The sequence below is a fragment of the Oncorhynchus mykiss genome, chromosome 8 (assembly GCF_057628025.1).
Source record: "Oncorhynchus mykiss isolate SJ-2025 chromosome 8, ASM5762802v1, whole genome shotgun sequence".
Taxonomy (NCBI): domain Eukaryota; kingdom Metazoa; phylum Chordata; class Actinopteri; order Salmoniformes; family Salmonidae; genus Oncorhynchus; species Oncorhynchus mykiss.
The window spans coordinates 88,857,501-88,880,000 of NC_143029.1; the positions used below are offsets into that span (position 1 = coordinate 88,857,501).

Sequence of the window (22,500 nt, forward strand, 5' to 3'; positions counted from 1 at the left end):
GAGTCGGACCAAAATGCAGCGTGTCGATTGCGATTCATGTTTAATGAAAAAACGTAAAACACGAATCAGTACAAAAACAATAAACGTAACGAAAACCTAAACAGCCTATCTGGTGAAAACACATAGACAGGAACAATCACCCACAAACACACAGTGAAACCCAGGCTACCTAAATATGGTTCCCAATCAGAGACAATGACGAACACCTGCCTCTGACTGAGAACCATATCAGGCTGAACATAGAAATAGACAAACAAGACATGAAACATAGAATGCCCACTCAGATCACACCCTGACCAATCAAAACATAGAAAATACAAAGTAAACTATGGTCAGGGCGTGACAGTACCCCCCCCCCCCAAGGTGCGGACTCCGGCCGCAAAACCTGAACCTATAGGGGAGGGTCTGGGTGGGCATCTGTCCGCGGTGGCGGCTCTGGCGCTGGACGTGGACCCCACTCCATGACAGTTTTAATCCCCCTCCTAAACGTCCCTAAATAGGTTACCCACCACAATGATAACATGGGACAGAGGGACAGCTCGGGACAGAGGTAACTCGGGACAGATGGGTAGCTCAGCCCTGAGAGGAAGCTCAGCACTGAGAAGAAGCTCAGCACTGAGAAGAAGCTCAGGCAGGTGGTTAGATCCGGCAGATCCTGGCTGGCTGGCGGTTCTGGAAGATCCTGGCTGACTGGCGGATCTGGGAGAATCTGGACGACGGGCAGATCTGGGAGAATCTGGACGACTGGCAGATCTGGGAGAATCTGGACGACTGGCAGATCTGGGAGAATCTGGACGACTGGCAGATCTGGGAGAATCTGGACGACTGGCAGATCTGGGAGAATCTGGACGACTGGCAGATCTGGGAGAATCTGGACGACTGGCAGATCTGGGAGAATCTGGACGACTGGCAGATCTGAGAGAGTCTGGTCGACTGGCAGATCTGGAAGAGTCTGGTCGACTGGCAGATCTGGAAGAGTCTGGTCGACTGGCAGATCTGGAAGAGTCTGGTCGACTGGCAGATCTGGAAGAGTCTGGTCGACTGGCAGATCTGGAAGAGTCTGGTCGACTGGCAGATCTGGAAGAGTCTGGTCGACTGGCAGATCTGGAAGAGTCTGGTCGACTGGCAGATCTGGAAGAGTCTGGTCGACTGGCAGATCTGGAAGAGTCTGGTCGACTGGCAGATCTGGAAGAGTCTGGACGACGGGCAGATCTGGAAGAGTCTGGTCGACTGGCAAATCTGGAAGAGTCTGGACGACTGGCAGATCTGGAAGAGTCTGGACGACTGGCAGATCTGGAAGAGACTGGTCGACACAGACTGGCTGCTCTGGCTGCTCCATGCTGACTGACAGCTCTGGCTGCTCCATGCTGGCAGACTGCTCTGGCTGCTCCATGATGACTGGTAGCTCTGGCTGCTCCATGCTGACTGGCTGCTCCATGCTGACTGGCTGCTCTGGCTGCTCCATGCTGACTGGCTGCTCCATGCTGACTGGCTGCTCCATGCTGACTGGCGGCCCTGGCTGCTCCATGCTGACTGGCGGCCCTGGCTGCTCCATGCTGACTGGCGGCCCTGGCTGCTCCATGCTAACTGGCAGCTCTGGCGGCTCCTTGCAGACTGGCAGCTCTGGCGGCTCCTTGCAGACTGGCAGCTTTGGCGGCATCCTGCAGACTGGCAGCTCTGGCGGCTCCTTGCAGACTGGCAGCTCCATGCAGACTGGCAGCTCTATGCAGACTGGCAGCTCCTTGCAGACTGGCAGCTCCTTGCTAACTGGCAGCTCTAAGCTAACTGGCAGCTCTATGCTAACTGGCAGCTCTATGCTAACTGGCAGCTCTATGCTAACTGGCAGCTCTATGCTAACTGGCAGTTCTGAACAGGCGGGAGACTCCGGCAGCGCTGTAGAGAAGGCAGGCTCTAACAGCGCTAAACAGGCAGGAGACTCCGACAGCGCTGAAGAGAAGGGAGGCTCTGGCAGCGCTGGACAGGCGAGGCGCACTGTAGGCCTGATGCGTGGTGCTGGCACTGGTGGTACTGGGCCGAGGACACGCACAGGAAGCCTGGTGCGGGGAGCTGCTACCGGAGGGCTGGGGTGTGGAGGTGGTACTGGAAAAACCGGACCGTGCAGGCGCACTGGAGCTCTTGAGCACCGAGCCTGCCCAACCTTACCTGGTTGAATGCTCACGGTCGCCCTGCCAGTGCGGCGAGGTGGAATAGCCCGCACTGGACTATGCAGGCGAACCGGAGAAACCGAGCGCAAGGCTGGTGCCATGTAAACCGGCCCAAGGAGACGCACTGGGGACCAGCTGCGTAGAGCCGGCTTCATGGCATTAGGCTCGACGCTCAATCTAGCCCGGCAGACACGCGGAGCTGGAATATACCGCACCGGGCTATGCACCCGCACTGGAGACACCGTGCGCACCACTGCATAACACGGTGCCTGTCCGGTCTCTCTAGCCCCCCGGTAAGCACAGGGAGTCTGCCCAGGTCTCCTACCTGGCGTAGCCATACTCCCTGTTAGCCCCCCCCCAAGAAATTTTTGGGGCTGCCTCTCAGGCTTCCATCCGCTACGTCGTGCTGCCTCCTCATATCTGCGCCTCTCAGCTTTCGCCGCCTCCAGTTCCTCCTTGGGGCGGCGATATTCTCCAGGCTGAGCCCAGGGTCCTTTACCGTCCAGTTCTTCCTCCCATGTCCATTTCTCCAGGTGGTGCAGCCTCTCCCACTGCAGCTGCTCCTGCTTCTCCTGCTGCACCTTTGGGCGGCTACACTCCCCTGGTTTAGCCCAGGGTCCTCTCCCGTCGAGGATTTCCTCCCATGTCCAGAAGTCCTTATTGCGCGTCTCCTCGCGCTGCTCCTGCCTGTTGACACGCTGCTTGGTCCGTTGGTGGTGGGTGATTCTGTAACGGTTTTCTTTATGAGAAGGAGAGTCGGACCAAAATGCAGCGTGTCGATTGCGATTCATGTTTAATGAAAAAACGTAAAACACGAATCAGTACAAAAACAATAAACGTAACGAAAACCTAAACAGCCTATCTGGTGAAAACACATAGACAGGAACAATCACCAACAAACACACAGTGAAACCCAGGCTACCTAAATATGGTTCCCAATCAGAGACAATGACGAACACCTGCCTCTGACTGAGAACCATATCAGGCTGAACATAGAAATAGACAAACAAGACATGAAACATAGAATGCCCACTCAGATCACACCCTGACCAATCAAAACATAGAAAATACAAAGTAAACTATGGTCAGGGCGTGACACATCCCCATGTTTCCTTCTAGCCAGTCCAAAGGACTGAAACAACAACATCCCCATGTTTCCTTCTAGCCAGTCCAAAGGACTGAAACAACAACATCCCCATGTTTCCTTCTAGCCAGTCCAAAGGACTGAAACAACAACATCCCCATGTTTCCTTCTAGCCAGTCCAAAGGACTGAAACAACAACATCCCCATGTTTCCTTCTAGCCAGTCCAAAGGACTGAAACAACAACATCCCCATGTTTCCTTCTAGCCAGTCCAAAGGACTGAAACAACAACATCCCCATGTTTCCTTCTAGCCAGTCCAAAGGACTGAAACAACAACATCCCCATGTTTCCTTCTAGCCAGTCCAAAGGACTGAAACAACAACATCCCCATGTTTCCTTCTAGCCAGTCCAAAGGACTGAAACAACAACATCCCCATGTTTCCTTCTAGCCAGTCCAAAGGACTGAAACAACAACATCCCCATGTTTCCTTCTAGCCAGTCCAAAGGACTGAAACAACAACATCCCCATGTTTCCTTCTAGCCAGTCCAAAGGACTGAAACAACAACATCCCCATGTTTCCTTATAGCCAGTCCAAAGGACTGAAACAACAACATCCCCATGTTTCCTTCTAGCCAGTCCAAAGGACTGAAACAACAACATCCCCATGTTTCCTTCTAGCCAGTCCAAAGGACTGAAACAACAACATCCCCATGTTTCCTTCTAGCCAGTCCAAAGGACTGAAACAAAAACATTCCCATGTTTCTTTCTAGCCAGTCCAAAAGGACTGAAACAACAACATCCCCATGTTTCCTTCTAGCCAGTCCAAAGGACTGACACAAAAACATCCCCATGTTTCTTCCTAGCCAGTCCAAAATGACTGAAACAAAAACATCCCCATGTTTCTTTCTAGCCAGTCCAAAAGGACTGAAACAAAAACATCCCCATGTTTCTTTCTAGCCAGTCCAAAGGACTGAAACAACAACATCCCCATGTTTCCTTCTAGCCAGTCCAAAGGACTGAAACAACAACATCCCCATGTTTCCTTCTAGCCAGTCCAAAGGACTGAAACAACAACATCCCCATGTTTCCTTCTAGCCAGTCCAAAAGGACTGAAACAACAACATCCCCATGTTTCCTTCTAGCCAGTCCAAAGGACTGACACAAAAACATCCCCATGTTTCTTCCTAGCCAGTCCAAAATGACTGAAACAAAAACATCCCCATGTTTCTTTCTAGCCAGTCCAAAAGGACTGAAACAAAAACATCCCCATGTTTCTTTCTAGCCAATCCTAAGTACTGAAACAAAAACATCCCCATGTTTCTTCCTAGCCAGTCCAAGGGACTGAAACAACAACATCCCCATGTTTCCTTCTAGCCAGTCAAAAGGACTGAATCAAAAACATCCCCATGTTTCCTTCTAGCCAGTCCAAAATGACTGAAACAAAAACATCCCCATGTTTCTTTCTAGCCAGTCCAAAAGGACTGAAACAAAAACATCCCCATGTTTCTTTCTAGCCAGTCCAAAGGACTGAAACAACAACATCCCCATGTTTCCTTCTAGCCAGTCCAAGGGACTGAAACAAAAACATCCCCATGTTCCCTTCTAGCCAGTCCAAGGGACTGAAACAAAAACATCCCCATGTTCCCTTCTAGCCAGTCCAAAGGACTGAAACAAAAACATCCCCATGTTTCCTTCTAGCCAGTCCAAGGGACTGAAACAAAAACATCCCCATGTTTCCTTCTAGCCAGTCCAAAGGACTGAAACAACAACATCCCCATGTTTCCTTCTAGCCAGTCCAAAGGACTGAAACAAAAACATCCCCATGTTTCCTTCTAGCCAGTCCAAGGGACTGAAACAAAAACATCCCCATGTTTCCTTCTAGCCAGCCCAAAGGACTGAAACAACAACATCACCATGTTTCTTGCTAGCCAGTCCAAGGGACTGAAACAACAACATCCCCATGTTTCCTTCTAGCCAGTCCAAAGGACTGAAACAAAAACATCCCCATGTTTCCTTCTAGCCAGTCCAAGGGACTGAAACAAAAACATCCCCATGTTTCCTTCTAGCCAGTCCAAAGGACTGAAACAACAACATCACCATGTTTCCTTCTAGCCAGTCCAAGGGACTGAAACAAAAACATCCCCATGTTTCCTTCTAGCCAGTCCAAAGGACTGAAACAACAACATCCCCATGTTTCCTTCTAGCCAGTCCAAAGGACTGAAACAAAAACATCCCCATGTTTCCTTCTAGCCAGTCCAAAGGACTGAAACAACAACATACCCATGTTTCCTTCTAGCCAGTCCAAAGGACTGAAACAACAACATCCCCATGTTTCCTTCTAGCCAGTCCAAAGGACTGAAACAACAACATCACCATGTTTCTTTCTAGCCAGTCCAAACGGACTGATACAACAACATCCCCATGTTTCCTTCTAGCCAGTCCAAAGGACTGAAACAACAACATCCCCATGTTTCCTTCTAGCCAGTCCAAAGGACTGAAACAACAACATCACCATGTTTCTTTCTAGCCAGTCCAAAGGACTGAAACAACAACATCCCCATGTTTCCTTCTAGCCAGTCCAAGGGACTGAAACAACAGCGAAACAGAGCACTATCTCCCTAGTTATTAGTTCTACCTGTTCTTCCTATATACCTGTTCTGGACGGACTTGAGCGTTGACCAGCTGATGAACCACAGACTCTGACAGGCCAACGTCTCTCAGCAGGAAGGCTGTCAACATCTCATCATCCTTCAGGATATCCTCTATCTTCAGACCTCGACCTGGAACAGGAATTAAACATGGATACTGAGGGAGAACAAAGAGGAGGTGTATCCTGCAGGAGAGGAAGAGGAGGTGTATCCTGTGGGAGAGGAAGAGGAGGTGGATACTGCAGGAGAGGAAGAGGAGGTGTATCCTGTGGGAGAGGAAGAGGAGGTGTATACTGCAGGAGAGGAAGAGGAGGTGGATACTGAGGGAGAGGAAGAGGAGGTGTATACTGAGGGAGAGGAAGAGGAGGTGTATACTGCAGGAGAGGAAGAGGAGGTGTATACTGCAGGAGAGGAAGAGGAGGTGGGTACTGCAGGAGAGGAAGAGGAGGTGGATACTGAGGGAGAGGAAGAGGAGGTGTATACTGCAGGAGAGGAAAAGGAGGTGTATACTGCAGGAGAGGAAGAGGAGGTGTATACTGCAGAAGAGGAAGAGGAGGTGTATACTGCAGAAGAGGAAGAGAGGAAGAGGAGGTGTATACTGCAGGAGAGGAAGAGGAGGTAGATACTGCAGGAGAGGAAGAGGAGGTGATACTGCAGGAGAGGAAGAGGAGGTGTATACTGCAGGAGAGGAAGAGGAGGTGGATACTGAAGGAGAGGAAGAGGAGGTGGATACTGCAGGAGAGGAAGAGGAGGTGTATACTGCAGGAGAGGAAGAGGAGGATTGAAGGTGTATTCCAAACAGAACCAAACAGAAGCAAACAGCCAAAACGGGTTGTAACTAACCTGGACTTGTTTGTTGTAACTAACCTGGACTTGTTTGTTGTAACTAACCTGGACTTGTTTGTTGTAACTAACCTGGACTTGTTTGTTGTAACTAACCTGGACTTGTTTGTTGTAACTAACCTGGACTTGTTTGTTGTAACTAACCTGGACTTGTTTGTTGTAACTAACCTGGACTTGTTTGTTGTAACTAACCTGGACTTGTTTGTTGTAATGTTTTTCTACGGTTTGCTACAGCATTAATAAATACATCCCTGGACTCATAGTGGTGCAGGGTGATTGTCAGTACCGGCTATCTGTTCTGGTGTGTTACAGATGGTGTCCATGAAGTTGTTCATGACGGCCATGTCCTCCCACAGCCGACCCAACTGCTGGAACTCTGGGTCGTCGAACAACAGCTCATTGGAGTCAGCCCAGAACCGCGCCAGTCTAAAACACAGAACATAGAACCAACCAAGACAATTGAGTATAGAACCGTGAAGAACCCAGGAGAACATCTGAGTTTACAGCACAGAACCATGGATAACCCAGCATAACATCTGAGTCTACGGCACAGAACCATGGAGAACCCAGGAGAACATCTGAGTCTAAAGCACAGAACCATGGAGAACCTAGCAGAACATCTGAGTCTAAAGCACAGAACCATGGAGAACCCAGCAGAACATCTGAGTCTAAAGCACAGAACCATGGAGAACCCAGCAGAACATCTGAGTCTAAAAGACACATGTTCTTCTTGGTGGTAATAGAGAAAAGGATGGGAGGTTGAAGTAGAGAGGGAGGAGACAGAGACGGAGAGGGAGAGAGGGATGAGACTGAGAGATGATGCGGAAGAGGGAGAGAGGGAGGAGACAGAAACGGAGAGGGAGAGAGGGATAAGACTGAGAGATGATGAGGAAGAGGGAGAGAGGGATGAGACTGAGATATGATGAGGGAGAGGGAGAGAGGGATAAGACTGAGAGATGATGAGGGAGTGGGAGAGAGAGATGAGACTGAGAGACGATGAGGGAGAGGGAGAGAGGGATGAGACAGAGATGGTAAGGGAGAGGGAGAGAGGGATGAGACAGAGATGGTAAGGGAGAGGGAGGATACAGAGACGGAGAGGGAGAGAGGGTTGAAACTGAGAGATGATGAGGGAGAGGGAGAGAGAGATGAGACTGAGAGATGATGAGGGAGCGGGAGAGAGGGATGAGACTGAGAGATGATGAGGGAGAGGGAGAGAGAGATGAGACTGAGAGACGATGAGGGAGAGGGAGAGAGGGATAAGACTGAGAGATGATGAGGAAAGGGGAGGGAGGGATGAGACTGAGAGAGGATGAGGGAGAGAGGGATGAGACTGAGACGGAGAGGGAGAGAGGGATGAGACTGAGAGATGGTGAGGGAGAGGGAGAGAGGGGTGAGACTGAGAGATGATGAGGAAGAGGGAGAGAGGGAGGAGACAGAGACGGAGAGGGAGAGAGGGATAAGACTGAGAGATGATGAGGGAGAGGGAGAGAGGGATGAGACAGATATGATGAGGGAGTGGGAGAGAGAGATGAGACTGAGAGACGATGAGGGAGAGCGAGAGAGAGATGAGACTGAGAGATGATGAGGGAGAGGGAGAGAGGGATGAGACTGAGAGATGATGAGGAAAAGGGAGGGAGGGATGAGACTGAGAGATGATGAGGGAGAGGGAGAGAGGGATGAGACTGAGAGATGATGAGGGAGAGGGAGAGAGGTATGAGACTGAGAGATGGTAAGGGAGAGGGAGAGAGGGATGAGACAGAGATGGTAAGGGAGAGGGAGGAGACAGAGACGGAGAGGGAGAGAGGGTTGAGACTGAGAGATGATGAGGGAGAGGGAGAGAGAGATGAGACTGAGAGATGATGAGGGAGAGGGAGAGAGGGATGAGACTGAGAGATGATGAGGGAGAGGGAGAGAGAGATGAGACTGAGAGATGATGATGGAGAGGGAGAGAGAGATGAGACTGAGAGATGATGAGGGAGAGGGAGAGAGAGATGAGACTGAGAGATGATGAGGGAGAGAGAGAGAGAGATGAGACTGAGAGATGATGAGGGAGAGGGAGAGAGGGATGACACTGAGAGATGGTAAGGGAGAGGGAGAGAGGGATGAGACTGAGAGATGATAAGGGAGAGGGAGGAGACAGAGATGGAGAGGGAGAGAGGGAGGAGACTGAGAGATGATGATGGAGAGGGAGAGAGAGATGAGACTGAGAGATGATGAGGGAGAGAGAGAGAGAGATGAGACTGAGAGATGATGAGGGAGAGGGAGAGAGAGATGAGACTGAGAGATGATGAGGGAGAGGGAGAGAGAGATGAGACTGAGAGATGATGAGGGAGAGGGAGAGAGAGATGACACTGAGAGATGGTAAGGGAGAGGGAGAGAGGGATGAGACTGAGAGATGATAAGGGAGAGGGAGGAGACAGAGATGGAGAGGGAGAGAGGGAGGAGACTGAGAGATGATGTGGGAGAGGGAGAGAGAGATGAGACTGAGAGATGATGAGGGAGAGGGAGAGAGAGATGAGACTGAGAGATGATGAGGGAGAGGGAGAGAGAAATGAGACTGATAGATGATGAGGGAGTGGGAGAGAGGGATGAGACAGATATGATGAGGGAGTGGGAGAGAGAGATGAGACTGAGAGACGATGAGGGAGAGCGAGAGAGAGATGAGACTGAGAGATGATGAGGGAGAGGGAGAGAGGGATGAGACTGAGAGATGATGAGGAAAAGGGAGGGAGGGATGAGACTGAGAGATGATGAGGGAGAGGGAGAGAGGGATGAGACTGAGAGATGATGAGGGAGAGGGAGAGAGGTATGAGACTGAGAGATGGTAAGGGAGAGGGAGAGAGGGATGAGACAGAGATGGTAAGGGAGAGGGAGGAGACAGAGACGGAGAGGGAGAGAGGGTTGAGACTGAGAGATGATGAGGGAGAGGGAGAGAGAGATGAGACTGAGAGATGATGAGGGAGAGGGAGAGAGGGATGAGACTGAGAGATGATGAGGGAGAGGGAGAGAGAGATGAGACTGAGAGATGATGATGGAGAGGGAGAGAGAGATGAGACTGAGAGATGATGAGGGAGAGGGAGAGAGAGATGAGACTGAGAGATGATGAGGGAGAGAGAGAGAGAGATGAGACTGAGAGATGATGAGGGAGAGGGAGAGAGGGATGACACTGAGAGATGGTAAGGGAGAGGGAGAGAGGGATGAGACTGAGAGATGATAAGGGAGAGGGAGGAGACAGAGATGGAGAGGGAGAGAGGGAGGAGACTGAGAGATGATGTGGGAGAGGGAGAGAGAGATGAGACTGAGAGATGATGAGGGAGAGGGAGAGAGACATGAGACTGAGAGATGATGAGGGAGAGGGAGAGAGGGATGAGACTGAGAGATGATGAGGGAGAGGGAGAGAGAGATGACACTGAGAGATGGTAAGGGAGAGGGAGAGAGGGATGAGACTGAGAGATGATAAGGGAGAGGGAGGAGACAGAGATGGAGAGGGAGAGAGGGAGGAGACTGAGAGATGATGTGGGAGAGGGAGAGAGAGATGAGACTGAGAGATGATGAGGGAGAGGGAGAGAGAGATGAGACTGAGAGATGATGAGGGAGAGGGAGAGAGACATGAGACTGAGAGATGATGAGGGAGAGGGAGAGAGACATGAGACTGAGAGATGATGAGGGAGAGGGAGAGAGAGATGAGACTGAGAGATGATGATGGAGAGGGAGAGAGAGATGAGACTGAGAGATGATGAGGGAGAGAGAGAGAGAGATGAGACTGAGAGATGATGAGGGAGAGGGAGAGAGAGATGAGACTGAGAGATGATGAGGGAGAGGGAGAGAGGGATGACACTGAGAGATGGTAAGGGAGAGGGAGAGAGGGATGAGACTGAGAGATGATAAGGGAGAGGGAGGAGACAGAGATGGAGAGGGAGAGAGGGAGGAGACTGAGAGATGATGTGGGAGAGGGAGAGAGAGATGAGACTGAGAGATGATGAGGGAGAGGGAGAGAGAGATGAGACTGAGAGATGATGAGGGAGAGGGAGAGAGAGATGAGACAGAGATGATGAGGGAGAGGGAGAGAGAGATGAGACTGAGAGATGATGAGGGAGAGGGAGAGAGGGATGAGACTGAGAGATGATGAGGGAGTGGGAGAGAGAGATGAGACTGAGAGACGATGAGGGAGAGGGAGAGAGAGATGAGACTGAGAGATGATGAGGGAGAGGGAGAGAGGGATGAGACTGAGAGATGATGAGGAAAAGGGAGGGAGGGATGAGACTGAGAGATGATGAGGGAGAGGGAGAGAGGGATGAGACTGAGAGATGATGAGGGAGAGGGAGAGAGGGATGAGACAGAGATGGTAAGGGAGAGGGAGAGAGGGATGAGACAGAGATGGTAAGGGAGAGGGAGGATACAGAGACGGAGAGGGAGAGAGGGTTGAAACTGAGAGATGATGAGGGAGAGGGAGAGAGAGATGAGACTGAGAGATGATGAGGGAGCGGGAGAGAGGGATGAGACTGAGAGATGATGAGGAAAGGGGAGGGAGGGATGAGACTGAGAGAGGATGAGGGAGAGAGGGATGAGACTGAGACGGAGAGGGAGAGAGGGATGAGACTGAGAGATGGTGAGGGAGAGGGAGAGAGGGGTGAGACTGAGAGATGATGAGGAAGAGGGAGAGAGGGAGGAGACAGAGACGGAGAGGGAGAGAGGGATAAGACTGAGACGGAGAGGGAGAGAGGGATGAGACTGAGAGATGGTGAGGGAGAGGGAGAGAGGGGTGAGACTGAGAGATGATGAGGAAGAGGGAGAGAGGGAGGAGACAGAGACGGAGAGGGAGAGAGGGATAAGACTGAGAGATGATGAGGGAGAGGGAGAGAGGGATGAGACAGATATGATGAGGGAGTGGGAGAGATAGATGAGACTGAGAGACGATGAGGGAGAGGGAGAGAGAGATGAGACTGAGAGATGATGAGGGAGAGGGAGAGAGGGATGAGACTGAGAGATGATGAGGAAAGGGGAGGGAGGGATGAGACTGAGAGATGATGAGGGAGAGGGAGAGAGGGATGAGACTGAGAGATGATGAGGGAGAGGGAGAGAGGTATGAGACTGAGAGATGGTAAGGGAGAGGGAGAGAGGGAGAGAGGGATGAGACAGAGATGGTAAGGGAGAGGGAGGAGACAGAGACGGAGAGGGAGAGAGGGTTGAGACTGAGAGATGATGAGGGAGAGGGAGAGAGAGATGAGACTGAGAGATGATGAGGGAGAGGGAGAGAGGGATGACACTGAGAGATGATGAGGGAGAGGGAGAGAGAGATGAGACTGAGAGATGATGATGGAGAGGGAGAGAGAGATGAGACTGAGAGATGATGAGGGAGAGGGAGAGAGAGATGAGACTGAGAGATGATGAGGGAGAGGGAGAGAGAGATGAGACTGAGAGATGATGAGGGAGAGGGAGAGAGGGATGACACTGAGAGATGATGAGGGAGAGGGAGAGAGAGATGAGACTGAGAGATGATGATGGAGAGGGAGAGAGAGATGAGACTGAGAGATGATGAGGGAGAGGGAGAGAGAGATGAGACTGAGAGATGATGAGGGAGAGGGAGAGAGGGATGACACTGAGAGATGGTAAGGGAGAGGGAGAGAGGGATGAGACTGAGAGATGATAAGGGAGAGGGAGGAGACAGAGATGGAGAGGGAGAGAGGGAGGAGACTGAGAGATGATGTGGGAGAGGGAGAGAGAGATGAGACTGAGAGATGATGAGGGAGAGGGAGAGAGAGATGAGACTGAGAGATGATGAGGGAGAGGGAGAGAGAGATGAGACAGAGATGATGAGGGAGAGGGAGAGAGAGATGAGACTGAGAGATGATGAGGGAGAGGGAGAGAGGGATGAGACTGAGAGATGATGTGGGAGAGGGAGAGAGGGATGAGACTGAGAGATGTTGAAGTAGAGAGGGATAAGACTGAGATACAAGAGGGAGAGAGGGATGAGACTGAGAGACGGTGAGGGAGAGAGGGATGAGAGGGATGAGACTGAGAGACGGTGAGGGAGAGAGGGATGAGGCTGAGAGACGGACAGGGAGAGAGGGATGAGAGAGACGGAGAGGGAGAGAGGGATGAGGCTGAGAGACGGAGGGGGAGAGAGGGATGAGACAGAGATGGAGAGGGAGAGAGGGATGAGACTGGGAGACAGTGAGGGAGAGAGGGATGAGACTGAGAGACGGTGAGGGAGAGAGGGATGAGACTGAGAGACAGTGAGGGCGAGAGGGATGAGACTGAGAGACGGTGAGGGAGAGAGGGATGAGACTGAGAGACGGTGAGGGAGAGAGGGATGAGACTGAGAGACAGTGAGGGAGAGAGGGATGAGACTGAGAGACGGTGAGGGAGAGAGGGATGAGACTGAGGGACGGTGAGGGAGAGAGGGATGAGACTGAGAGACAGTGAGGGAGAGAGGGATGAGGCTGAGAGACGGAGAGGGAGAGAGGGATGAGACAGAGATGGGGAGAGAGGGATGAGACTGAGAGACGGTGAGACGGTGAGGGAGAGAGGGATGAGACTGAGAGACGGTGAGACGGTGAGGGAGAGAGGGATGAGACTGAGAGACAGTGAGGGAGAGAGGGATGAGACAGAGACAGTGAGGGAGAGAGGGATGAGACTGAGAGACGGTGAGACAGTGAGGGATGAGACTGAGAGACGGTGAGACGGTGAGGGAGAGAGGGATGAGACTGAAACGTTTACAGGGCTGAATCCCAAAATAAATGATGTTTACATGAGTATTCTTAATGAAAGGTGGCTAACGAGGAGGCCACTGTTCCATTTGCCTACCAACGAATTGACACACTCCTCAACCACTCAACCACTTATCGGTTTCCGGGTCACTGAGGAGAGAGGGTGGGGAAGAAAGGACAGAGGACAGACTTTTACCCAAACAAGAAAACCCCAGAGAGATCTAGAAAAAGAAGGATAAGATATTGATGAAGAAAGGAGAGAAGAGAGAGGAGAGAGGGGAAGAGATAGAGGAGAGAGGGGAAGAGATAGAGGAGAGAGGGGAAGAGAGAGAGGAGAGAGGGGAAGATATAGAGGAGAGAGGGGAAGAGAGAGAGGAGAGAGGGGAAGAGATAGAGGAGAGAGGGGAAGAGAGAGAGGAGAGAGGGGAAGAGAGAGAGGAGAGAGGAGAAGAGAGAGAGGAGAGAGGGGAAGAGATAGAGGAGAGAGGGGAAGAGAGAGAGGAGAGGGGAAGAGAGAGAGGAGAGAGGGTAAGAGAGAGAGGAGAGAGGGGAAGAGAGAGAGGAGAGAGGGGAAGAGAGAGAGAGAGATCTAGGAAGAGAAGTATGAGAAAGGAGAAAGTTGTAATAAAGGAAATATAAGCTATAAAAGTAAGATACACTATCCTGGATCTCACATGTAGTTGTTGTAGTTGAAGAGAGGAGAGACGGATGAGAGACTCAGAAGGAACGTGGGGAAGAGAGGAGGGATAGTTGTTGAGCTCACATACCGTGGGTTATGAGGGGTTATAAGGGGTTATAAGAGGTTATAAGGTATCTCACATGCAGTTGTTGTAGTTGGAGACTACCCCAGGGCCCTCTGCCCTGGTAGGGTGTTTGAAGCAGGGGTTGTTGGCGTTACAGAAGATACCCTGGATCCATGGGATGATACCTGTGGAAGGCATGGCCTTGTTGGGGAAGTGACCTGGAGAGACAAGACAGGGAGTGAAAGATCAAGTATAACAAATATATGAATTGAATTACTTGAGCACTGAAGAAACGTGAGAAGCAGTCGGACCTGGTTCAAACTGAAAACAACCTTCAAAGCTCTTATCAAGAGGATTTCATTTCATTCCGATCATCTATCTTTGCTTCAGTCATTTCTGTGATAGAAACCATTTTCAGGTCCCCCAGACTCTATAGGATACTAATACACGGTACAGAGAGAAATAGTTATAAGTGAGTCTTACATTCATGTTGTTTGTAAAGAGGGTTGGCTTTCCTCAACCACACCAGACCAATGAACAGAACCACCGGCCACAGAATCTCCACCAGGAAGCGGATCTGAACAGAGATGTGGAAGAGAGAGAATTTACTTACTAATTTAGAGTATATGTATTAACATAACTGAATAGTGTAATAACTTTCGTATTAACTGTTATACTAGCTGTTGTAATAGCTGTTGTAATAGTTGTTGTAATAACTGTTGTAATAGCTGTTGTAATAACTGTTGTAATAACTGTTGTAATAGCTGTTGTAATAGCTGTTGTAATAACTTACAGCTGAGGAAACAGATAGATCAACTGAGGAAACAGATATATCTACTGAGGAAACAGATAGAACAACTGAGGAAACAGATATATTAACTGAGGAAACAGATATATTAACTGAGGAAACAGAGATATCAACTGAGGAAACAGATATATCAACTGAAGAAGCAGATATATTAACTGAGGAAGGAGATATATTAACTGAGGAAGGAGATATATCAACTGAGGAAGCAGATATATTAACTGAGGAAGGAGATATATTAACTGAGGAAACAGATATATTAACTGAGGAAACAGATATATTAACTGAGGAAACAAATATATCAACTGAGGAAGGAGATATATTAACTGAGGAAGGAGATATATCTACTGAGGACACAGATATATTAACTGAGGAAACATATATATCAACTGAGGAAACAGATATATCACATGAGGAAGGAGATATATTAACTGAGGAAACAGATATATCAACGGAGGAAACAGATATATCAACTGAGGAAGCAGATATATTAACTGAGGAAATAGATATATCAACTGAGGAAACAGATATATCAACTGAGGAAACAGATATATTAACTGAGGAAATAGATATATCAACAGAGGAAACAGATATATTAACTGAGGAAACAGATGTGTCAACTGAGGAAATGGATATATCTACTGAGGAAACATATATATCTACTGAGGAAACAGATAAATCACTCAAAGGAACAATACTTAGATTAATTTATACAACACTGTGTTGATGAAAGACAGTTGGGATAGCGAGTTAGCAGTACCTTCTGTCTCTTGCGGAGAGTCCAATTCTTCCACAGCAGAAGGCGAATCTGACTTCCTGTATTCATCACTCTGCTTCTCAAGCCCTCAACGGGTCCTCTTACACTGTCAAACCTGGGGAATGCACAACTTTCAATAGTAGGGTAATGTTCACCACTTTATGTCAAACAGATGATTCAGACGTGTGTGTGTGTGTGTGTCTGTGTCTGTGTGTGTGTGTGTGTGTGTGTGTGTGTGTGTGTGTGTGTGTGTGTGTGTGTGTGTGTGTGTGTGTTGTCTGGAATACCAGGCCAGCTGTCTGGAATACCAGGCGTGGAGCAGAGAATACGACAGGGGGTACATTCCAAAGGGATTTGACATCCTGTCATCATGTCATCCTGCCATCATGTCATCCTGCCATCCTGTCATCCTGCCATCCTGTGATCCTGCCATCCTGTTCTCCTGCCAACCTGTCATCCTGCCAACCTGTCATCCTGCCAACCTGTCATCCTGTCATCCTGCCATCCTGTCTTCCTGCCATCCTGCCATCCTGTCATCCTGCCATCCTGCCATCCTGTCATCCAGTCAACCTGTCTTCCTGCCATCCTGTCATCCTGTCAACCTGTCATTCTGACAAACCCGACCAGCCAACTGTACCAGAATATGTCCACCGTAACAACACAGTAAATAATCCTATCCAGAGATATGATAAAGAATCAACACAGTAACTAGCCCTATCCAGAGACATGGAAGGAATCAACACAGTAATTAGCCCTATCCAGAGACATGATAAAGAATCAACACAGTAACTAGCCCTATCCAGAGACATGATACAGAATCAACACAGTAACTAGCCCTATCCAGAGACATGGAAGGAATCAACACAGTAACTAGCCCTATCCAGAGACATGATAAAGAATCAACACAGGAACTAGCCCTATCCAGAGACATGATACAGAATCAACACAGTAACTAGCCCTGTCCAGAGACATGATACAGAATCAACACAGTAACTAGCCCTATCCAGAGACATGGAAGGAATCAACACAGTAACTAGCCCTATCCAGAGACATGATAAACATTCAACACAGTAACTAGCCCTATCCAGAGACATGATACAGAATCAACACAGTAACTAGCCCTGTCCAGAGACATGATAAACATTCAACACAGTAACTAGCCCTGTCCAGAGACATGATACAGAATCAACACAGTAACTAGCCCTGTCCAGAGACATGATAAACAATCAACACAGTAACTAGCCCTATCCAGAGACATGATACAGAATCAACACAGTAACTAGCCCTATCCAGAGACATGGAAGGAATCAACACAGTAACTAGCCCTATCCAGAGACATGATAAACATTCAACACAGTAACTAGCCCTATCCAGAGACATGATACAGAATCAACACAGTAACTAGCCCTGTCCAGAGACATGATAAACATTCAACACAGTAACTAGCCCTGTCCAGAGACATGATACAGAATCAACACAGTAACTAGCCCTGTCCAGAGACATGATAAACAATCAACACAGTAACTAGCCCTATCCAGAGACATGATAAACAATCAACACAGTAACTAGCCCTATCCAGAGACATGATACAGAATCAACACAGTAACTAGCCCTATCCAGAGACATGATAAACATTCAACACTGTAACTAGCCCTATCCAGAGACATGATACAGAATCAACACAGTAACTAGCCCTGTCCAGAGACATGATACAGAATCAACACAGTAACTAGCCCTATCCAGAGACATGATAAACAATCAACACAGTAACTAGCCCTATCCAGAGACATGATAAACATTCAACACAGTAACTAGCCCTATCCAGAGACATGATAAACAATCAACACAGTAACTAGCCCTATCCAGAGACATGATAAACAATCAACACAGTAACTAGCCCTGTCCAGAGACATGATACAGAATCAACACAGTAACTAGCCCTATCCAGAGACATGATAAACAATCAACACAGTAACTAGCCCTATCCAGAGACATGATACAGAATCAACACAGTAACTAGCCCTATCCAGAGACATGATAAACAATCAACACAGTAACTAGCCCTATCCAGAGACATGGAAGGAATCAACACAGTAACTAGCCCTGTCCAGAGACATGATAAACAATCAACACAGTAACTAGCCCTATCCAGAGACATGGAAGGAATCAACACAGTAACTAGCCCTGTCCAGAGACATGATAAACAATCAACACAGTAACTAGCCCTATCCAGAGACATGGAAGGAATCAACACAGTAACTAGCCCTGTCCAGAGACATGGAAGGAATCAACACAGTAACTAGCCCTATCCAGAGACATGGAAGGAATCAACACAGTAACTAGCCCTGTCCAGAGACATGGAAGGAATCAACACAGTAACTAGCCCTATCCAGAGACATGGAAGGAATCAACACAGTAACTAGCCCTGTCCAGAGACATGATAAACAATCAACACAGTAACTAGCCCTATCCAGAGACATGATACAGAATCAACACAGTAACTAGCCCTATCCAGAGACATGATAAACATTCAACACAGTAACTAGCCCTATCCAGAGACATGATAAACAATCAACACAGTAACTAGCCCTATCCAGAGACATGATAAAGAATCAACACAGTAACTAGCCCTATCCAGAGACATGATAAAGAATCAACACAGTAACTAGCCCTATCCAGAGACATGATAAACAATCAACACAGTAACTAGCCCCATGTCTCTGGATTTGGCCTAGGCCCATGGACTGCTTGACCCTATACAGTGAACTCATCTACCAAGACAAAACCAATGACATACTTACCTCTAGGAGACAGAAGGAGAAATCATACATCTAGAGAAATAATGTAATAAAGGCAATATAATCCCAGACGTTGAAGCTGTTAGTAAAGCTCTTCTCATCAGTCCCAGTTACCCATCTTTTCTTCGGTCCCAGTTATCTCTCTTCTCTTCAGTCCCAGTTATCTCTCTTCTCTTCAGTCCCAGTTATCTCTCTTCTCTTCGGTCCCAGTTATCTCTCTTCTCTTCAGTCCCAGTTATCTCTCTTCTCTTCAGTCCCAGTTCTCTCTTCTCTTCAGTCCCAGTTATCTCTATTCTCTTCTCTTCAGTCCCAGTTCTCTCTCTTCTCTTCAGTCCCAGTTATCTCTCTACTCTTCAGTCCCAGTTATCTCTCTTCTCTTCAGTCCCTGTTACCAATCTTTTCTTCAGTCGGCAGAACAGTAGCCTACGGGATAAAGCTTTGGACTAGTAACTGAAAGTTTGCAAGATTGAATCCCTGAGCTGACAAGGTACAAATCTGTTGAACAAGGCAGTTAACTCACTGTTCCTAGGCTGTCATTGGAAATAAGAATTTGTTCTGGTTAAATTAAAAGTCCCAGTTTACCGCTCTTCTCTCTTCTTCAGTCCCAGTTGCCACTCTTCTCCTCTCTTTACTGTTGTCTGCGTAACGGCAGCTGCCTTCTTCCAGGTTAGTAACACTCCTCCTTAATCCCATCCCCTTAATCTCCTCGTCCTAGTCCCGAGGCAGCTCAACATGCACAGCCACAGGAGCAACAGAAAAGAAAACAGTCATCCATTTTGTTTCAGACCTGTAACTGTGACGAATCATTGACTAAACATGACTGCTGTGGGATTGTTGAAGTTGTTTTCACGTTGTTTGAGTAGTGATGTTTAAGAGTTAAATGGCTGTGCTGGGGAGCTACAGTTGAAGTCGGAAGTTTACATACACCTTAGCCAAATACATTTAAACTCAGTGTTTTCACAATTTAATCCTAGTAAAAATGTCGTGTCTTAGGTCAGTTAGGATCACCACTTTATTTTAAGAATGTGAAATGTCAGAATAATAGTAGAGAGAATTATTTATTTCAGCCTTTATTTCTTTCATCAGATTCCCAGTGGGTCAGAAGTCTACATACACTCAATTAGTATTTGGTAGCGTTGCCTTTATATTGCTTAACTTGGGTCAAACTTTTCAGGTAGTCTTCCACAAGATTCCCACAATAAATTGGGTGAATTTTGGCCCATTCCTCCTGACAGAACTGGTGTAACTGAGACAGGTTTGTAGGCCTCCTTGCTCGCACACGCTTTTTCAGTTCTGCCCAGAAATGTTCTATTGGACTGAGGTCGGGGCCATGTGATGGCCACTCCAATACCTTGACTTTGTTGTCCTTAAGACATTTTGCCACAACTTTGGAAGTATCCTTTGGGGCATTGCCCATATGGAAGACCCATTTACAACCAAGCTTTAACTTCCTGACAGATGTCTTGAGATGTTGCTTCAATATATCCACATAATTTTCTTTCATCATGATGCCAACTATTTTGTGAAGTGAACCAGTCCCTCCTGCAGCAAAGCACCCCCACAACATGATGCTGCCACCCCCGTGCTTCATTGTTGGTATGGTGTTCTTCGGCTTGCAAGCCTCCTCCTATTTCTTCCAAACAGAACGATGGTCATTATGGCCAAACAGTTCAATTTTTGTTTCATCAGACCAGAGGACATTTCTCCAAAAAGTACGATCTTTGTCCCCATGTGCAGTTGCAAACCGTAGTCTGGCTTTTTTATGGTGGGTTTTGGAGCAGTGGCTTCATCCTTGCTGAGCGGCCTTTCAGGTTATGTACATATAGGACTCGTTTTACTGTGGATATAGACAGTTTTGTAACTGTTTCCTCCAGCATCTTCACAAGGTCCTTTGATGTTGTTCTGGGATTGATTTGCACTTTTCGCACCAAAGTACTTTCATCTCTAGGAGACAGAATGCGTCTCCTTCCTGAGCGGTATGATGGCTGCGTGGTCCCATGTTGTTTATACTTGCGTACTATTGTTTGTACAGATGAACGTGGTACCTTCAGGCATTTGGACATTTCTCCCAAGGATGAACCAGACTTGTGGAGGTCTACAATTTTTGGCTGATTTCACATGTGGAGGTCTTGGCTGATTTCTTTTGATTTCCCCATGATGTCAAGCAAAAAGTCACTGTGTTTGAAGGTAGGCCTTGAAATACATCCACAGGTACACCACCAATTGACTCAAATCAGAAGCTTCTAAAGCCATGACATCATTTTCTGGAATTTTCCAAGCTGTTTAAAGGCACAGTCAGTGTAGTCAGTGTATGTAAACTTCTGACCCACTGGAATTGTGATACAGTGAATTATAAGTGACAATGTCTGTAAACAATTGTTGGAAAAATGACTAGTGTCATGCACAAAGTAGATGTCCTAACTGACTTGCCAAAACTATAGTTTGTTGATAAGACATTTGTGGAGTGGTTGAATAATGAGTTTTAATGACTCCAACCTGAGTGTATGTAAACTTCCGACTTCAACTTTAGATGTTAGATAAAGATGTGTTGGGGGCCTAGGTGTTAGGTACATATGTGTTGGGGGCCTAGGTGTTAGGTAAAGATGTGTTGAGGGCCTAGGTGTTAGGTAAAGATGTGTTGGTTCCTAGGTGTTAGGTAAAGGTGTGTTGGGGGCCTAGGTGTTAGATAAAGATGTGTTGGGGGCCTAGGTGTTAGGTAAAGATGTGTTGGGGCCTAGGTGTTAGGTAAAGGTGTGTTGGGGGCCTAGGTGTTAGATAACGATGTGTTGGGGCCTAGGTGTTAGGTAAAGATGTGTTTGGGGTTTGGACTACCATCAGGTGTGTGTTGAGTCATATAGCTACCTAAACCGAGTGGTTCTGTTGAGTTATATAGCTACCCGAACTGAGTGGTTCTGTTGTGATCCTATAGCTACCTGAACTGAGAGGTTCTGTTGAGTCATATAGCTACTAAATTGGACTGAGAGGTTCTGTTGATATATACCTTATCCAACCTATTAGTTCCACCACCCACACATGCAATGACATCTCCTGGTTTCAATGATGTTTCTAGAGACAATATCTCTCTCTTCATCACTCAATACCTAGGTTTACCTCCACTGTATTCACATCCTACCTTACCTTTGTCTGTACATTATACCTTGATGCTATTTTATCGCCCCCAGAAACCTCCTTTTACTCTCTGTTCCAGACGTTCTAGACGACCAATTCTTATTGCTTTTAGTCGCACCCTTATTCTACTCCTCCTATGTTCCTCTGGCGATGTAGAGGTGAATCCAGGCCCTGCAGTGCCTAGCTCCACTCCTATTCCCCAGGCGCTCTCTTTTGACGACTTCTGTAACCGTAATAGCCTTGGTTTCATGCATGTTAACATTAGAAGCCTCCTCCCTAAGTTTGTTCTATTCACTGCTTTAGCACACTCTGCCAACCCGGATGTTCTAGCTGTGTCTGAATCCTGGCTTAGGAAGACCACCAAAAATTCAGACATTTTAATTCCAAACTACAACATTTTCAGACAAGATAGAACTGCCAAAGGGGGCGGTGTTGCAATCTACTGCAAAGATAGCCTGCAGAGTTCTGTCCTACTATCCAGGTCTGTACCCAAACAATTTGAACTTCTACTTTTAAAAATCCACCTTTCTAAAAACAAGTCTCTCACCGTTGCGGCCTGCTATAGACCACCCTCTGCCCCCAGCTGTGCTCTGGACACCATATGTGAACTGATTGCCCCCCATCTATCTTCAGAGCTCGTGCTGCTAGGCGACCTAAACTGGAACATGCTTAACACCCCAGCCATCCTACAATCTAAACTTGATGCCCTCAATCTCACACAAATTATCAATGAACCTACCAGGTACCTCCCCAAAGCTTTAAACACGGGCACCCTCATAGATATCATCCTAACCAACTTCCCCTCTAAATACACCTC

The 22,500-nt window shown here is 47.9% G+C and overlaps 1 protein-coding gene across 4 annotated transcripts in view; it reads right to left on the reverse strand.

The window, feature by feature from the left end:
- Positions 1 to 19,245, reverse strand: part of LOC110531043 (ATP binding cassette subfamily A member 4b) — a 146,218-nt gene extending 126,973 nt beyond the window's left edge. For 3 of the 4 annotated variants that reach the window (XM_090182921.1, XM_036986622.2, XM_090182922.1), the window contains exons 1-6: positions 18,558 to 19,245; positions 15,760 to 15,871; positions 14,678 to 14,771; positions 14,271 to 14,412; positions 7,028 to 7,167; positions 5,903 to 6,030 (exon numbers count right to left, since the gene is read on the reverse strand). In XM_090182921.1, the coding sequence (XP_090039047.1) occupies positions 5,903 to 6,030; positions 7,028 to 7,167; positions 14,271 to 14,412; positions 14,678 to 14,771; positions 15,760 to 15,825 (570 nt within the window). In that variant the 5' untranslated portion in view covers positions 15,826 to 15,871; positions 18,558 to 19,245. The remainder of the gene's footprint in view (positions 1 to 5,902; positions 6,031 to 7,027; positions 7,168 to 14,270; positions 14,413 to 14,677; positions 14,772 to 15,759; positions 15,872 to 18,557) is intronic. The other variant, XM_090182923.1, reaches the window with a different exon arrangement.
- Between the last annotated feature and the right edge of the window lie 3,255 nt (positions 19,246 to 22,500).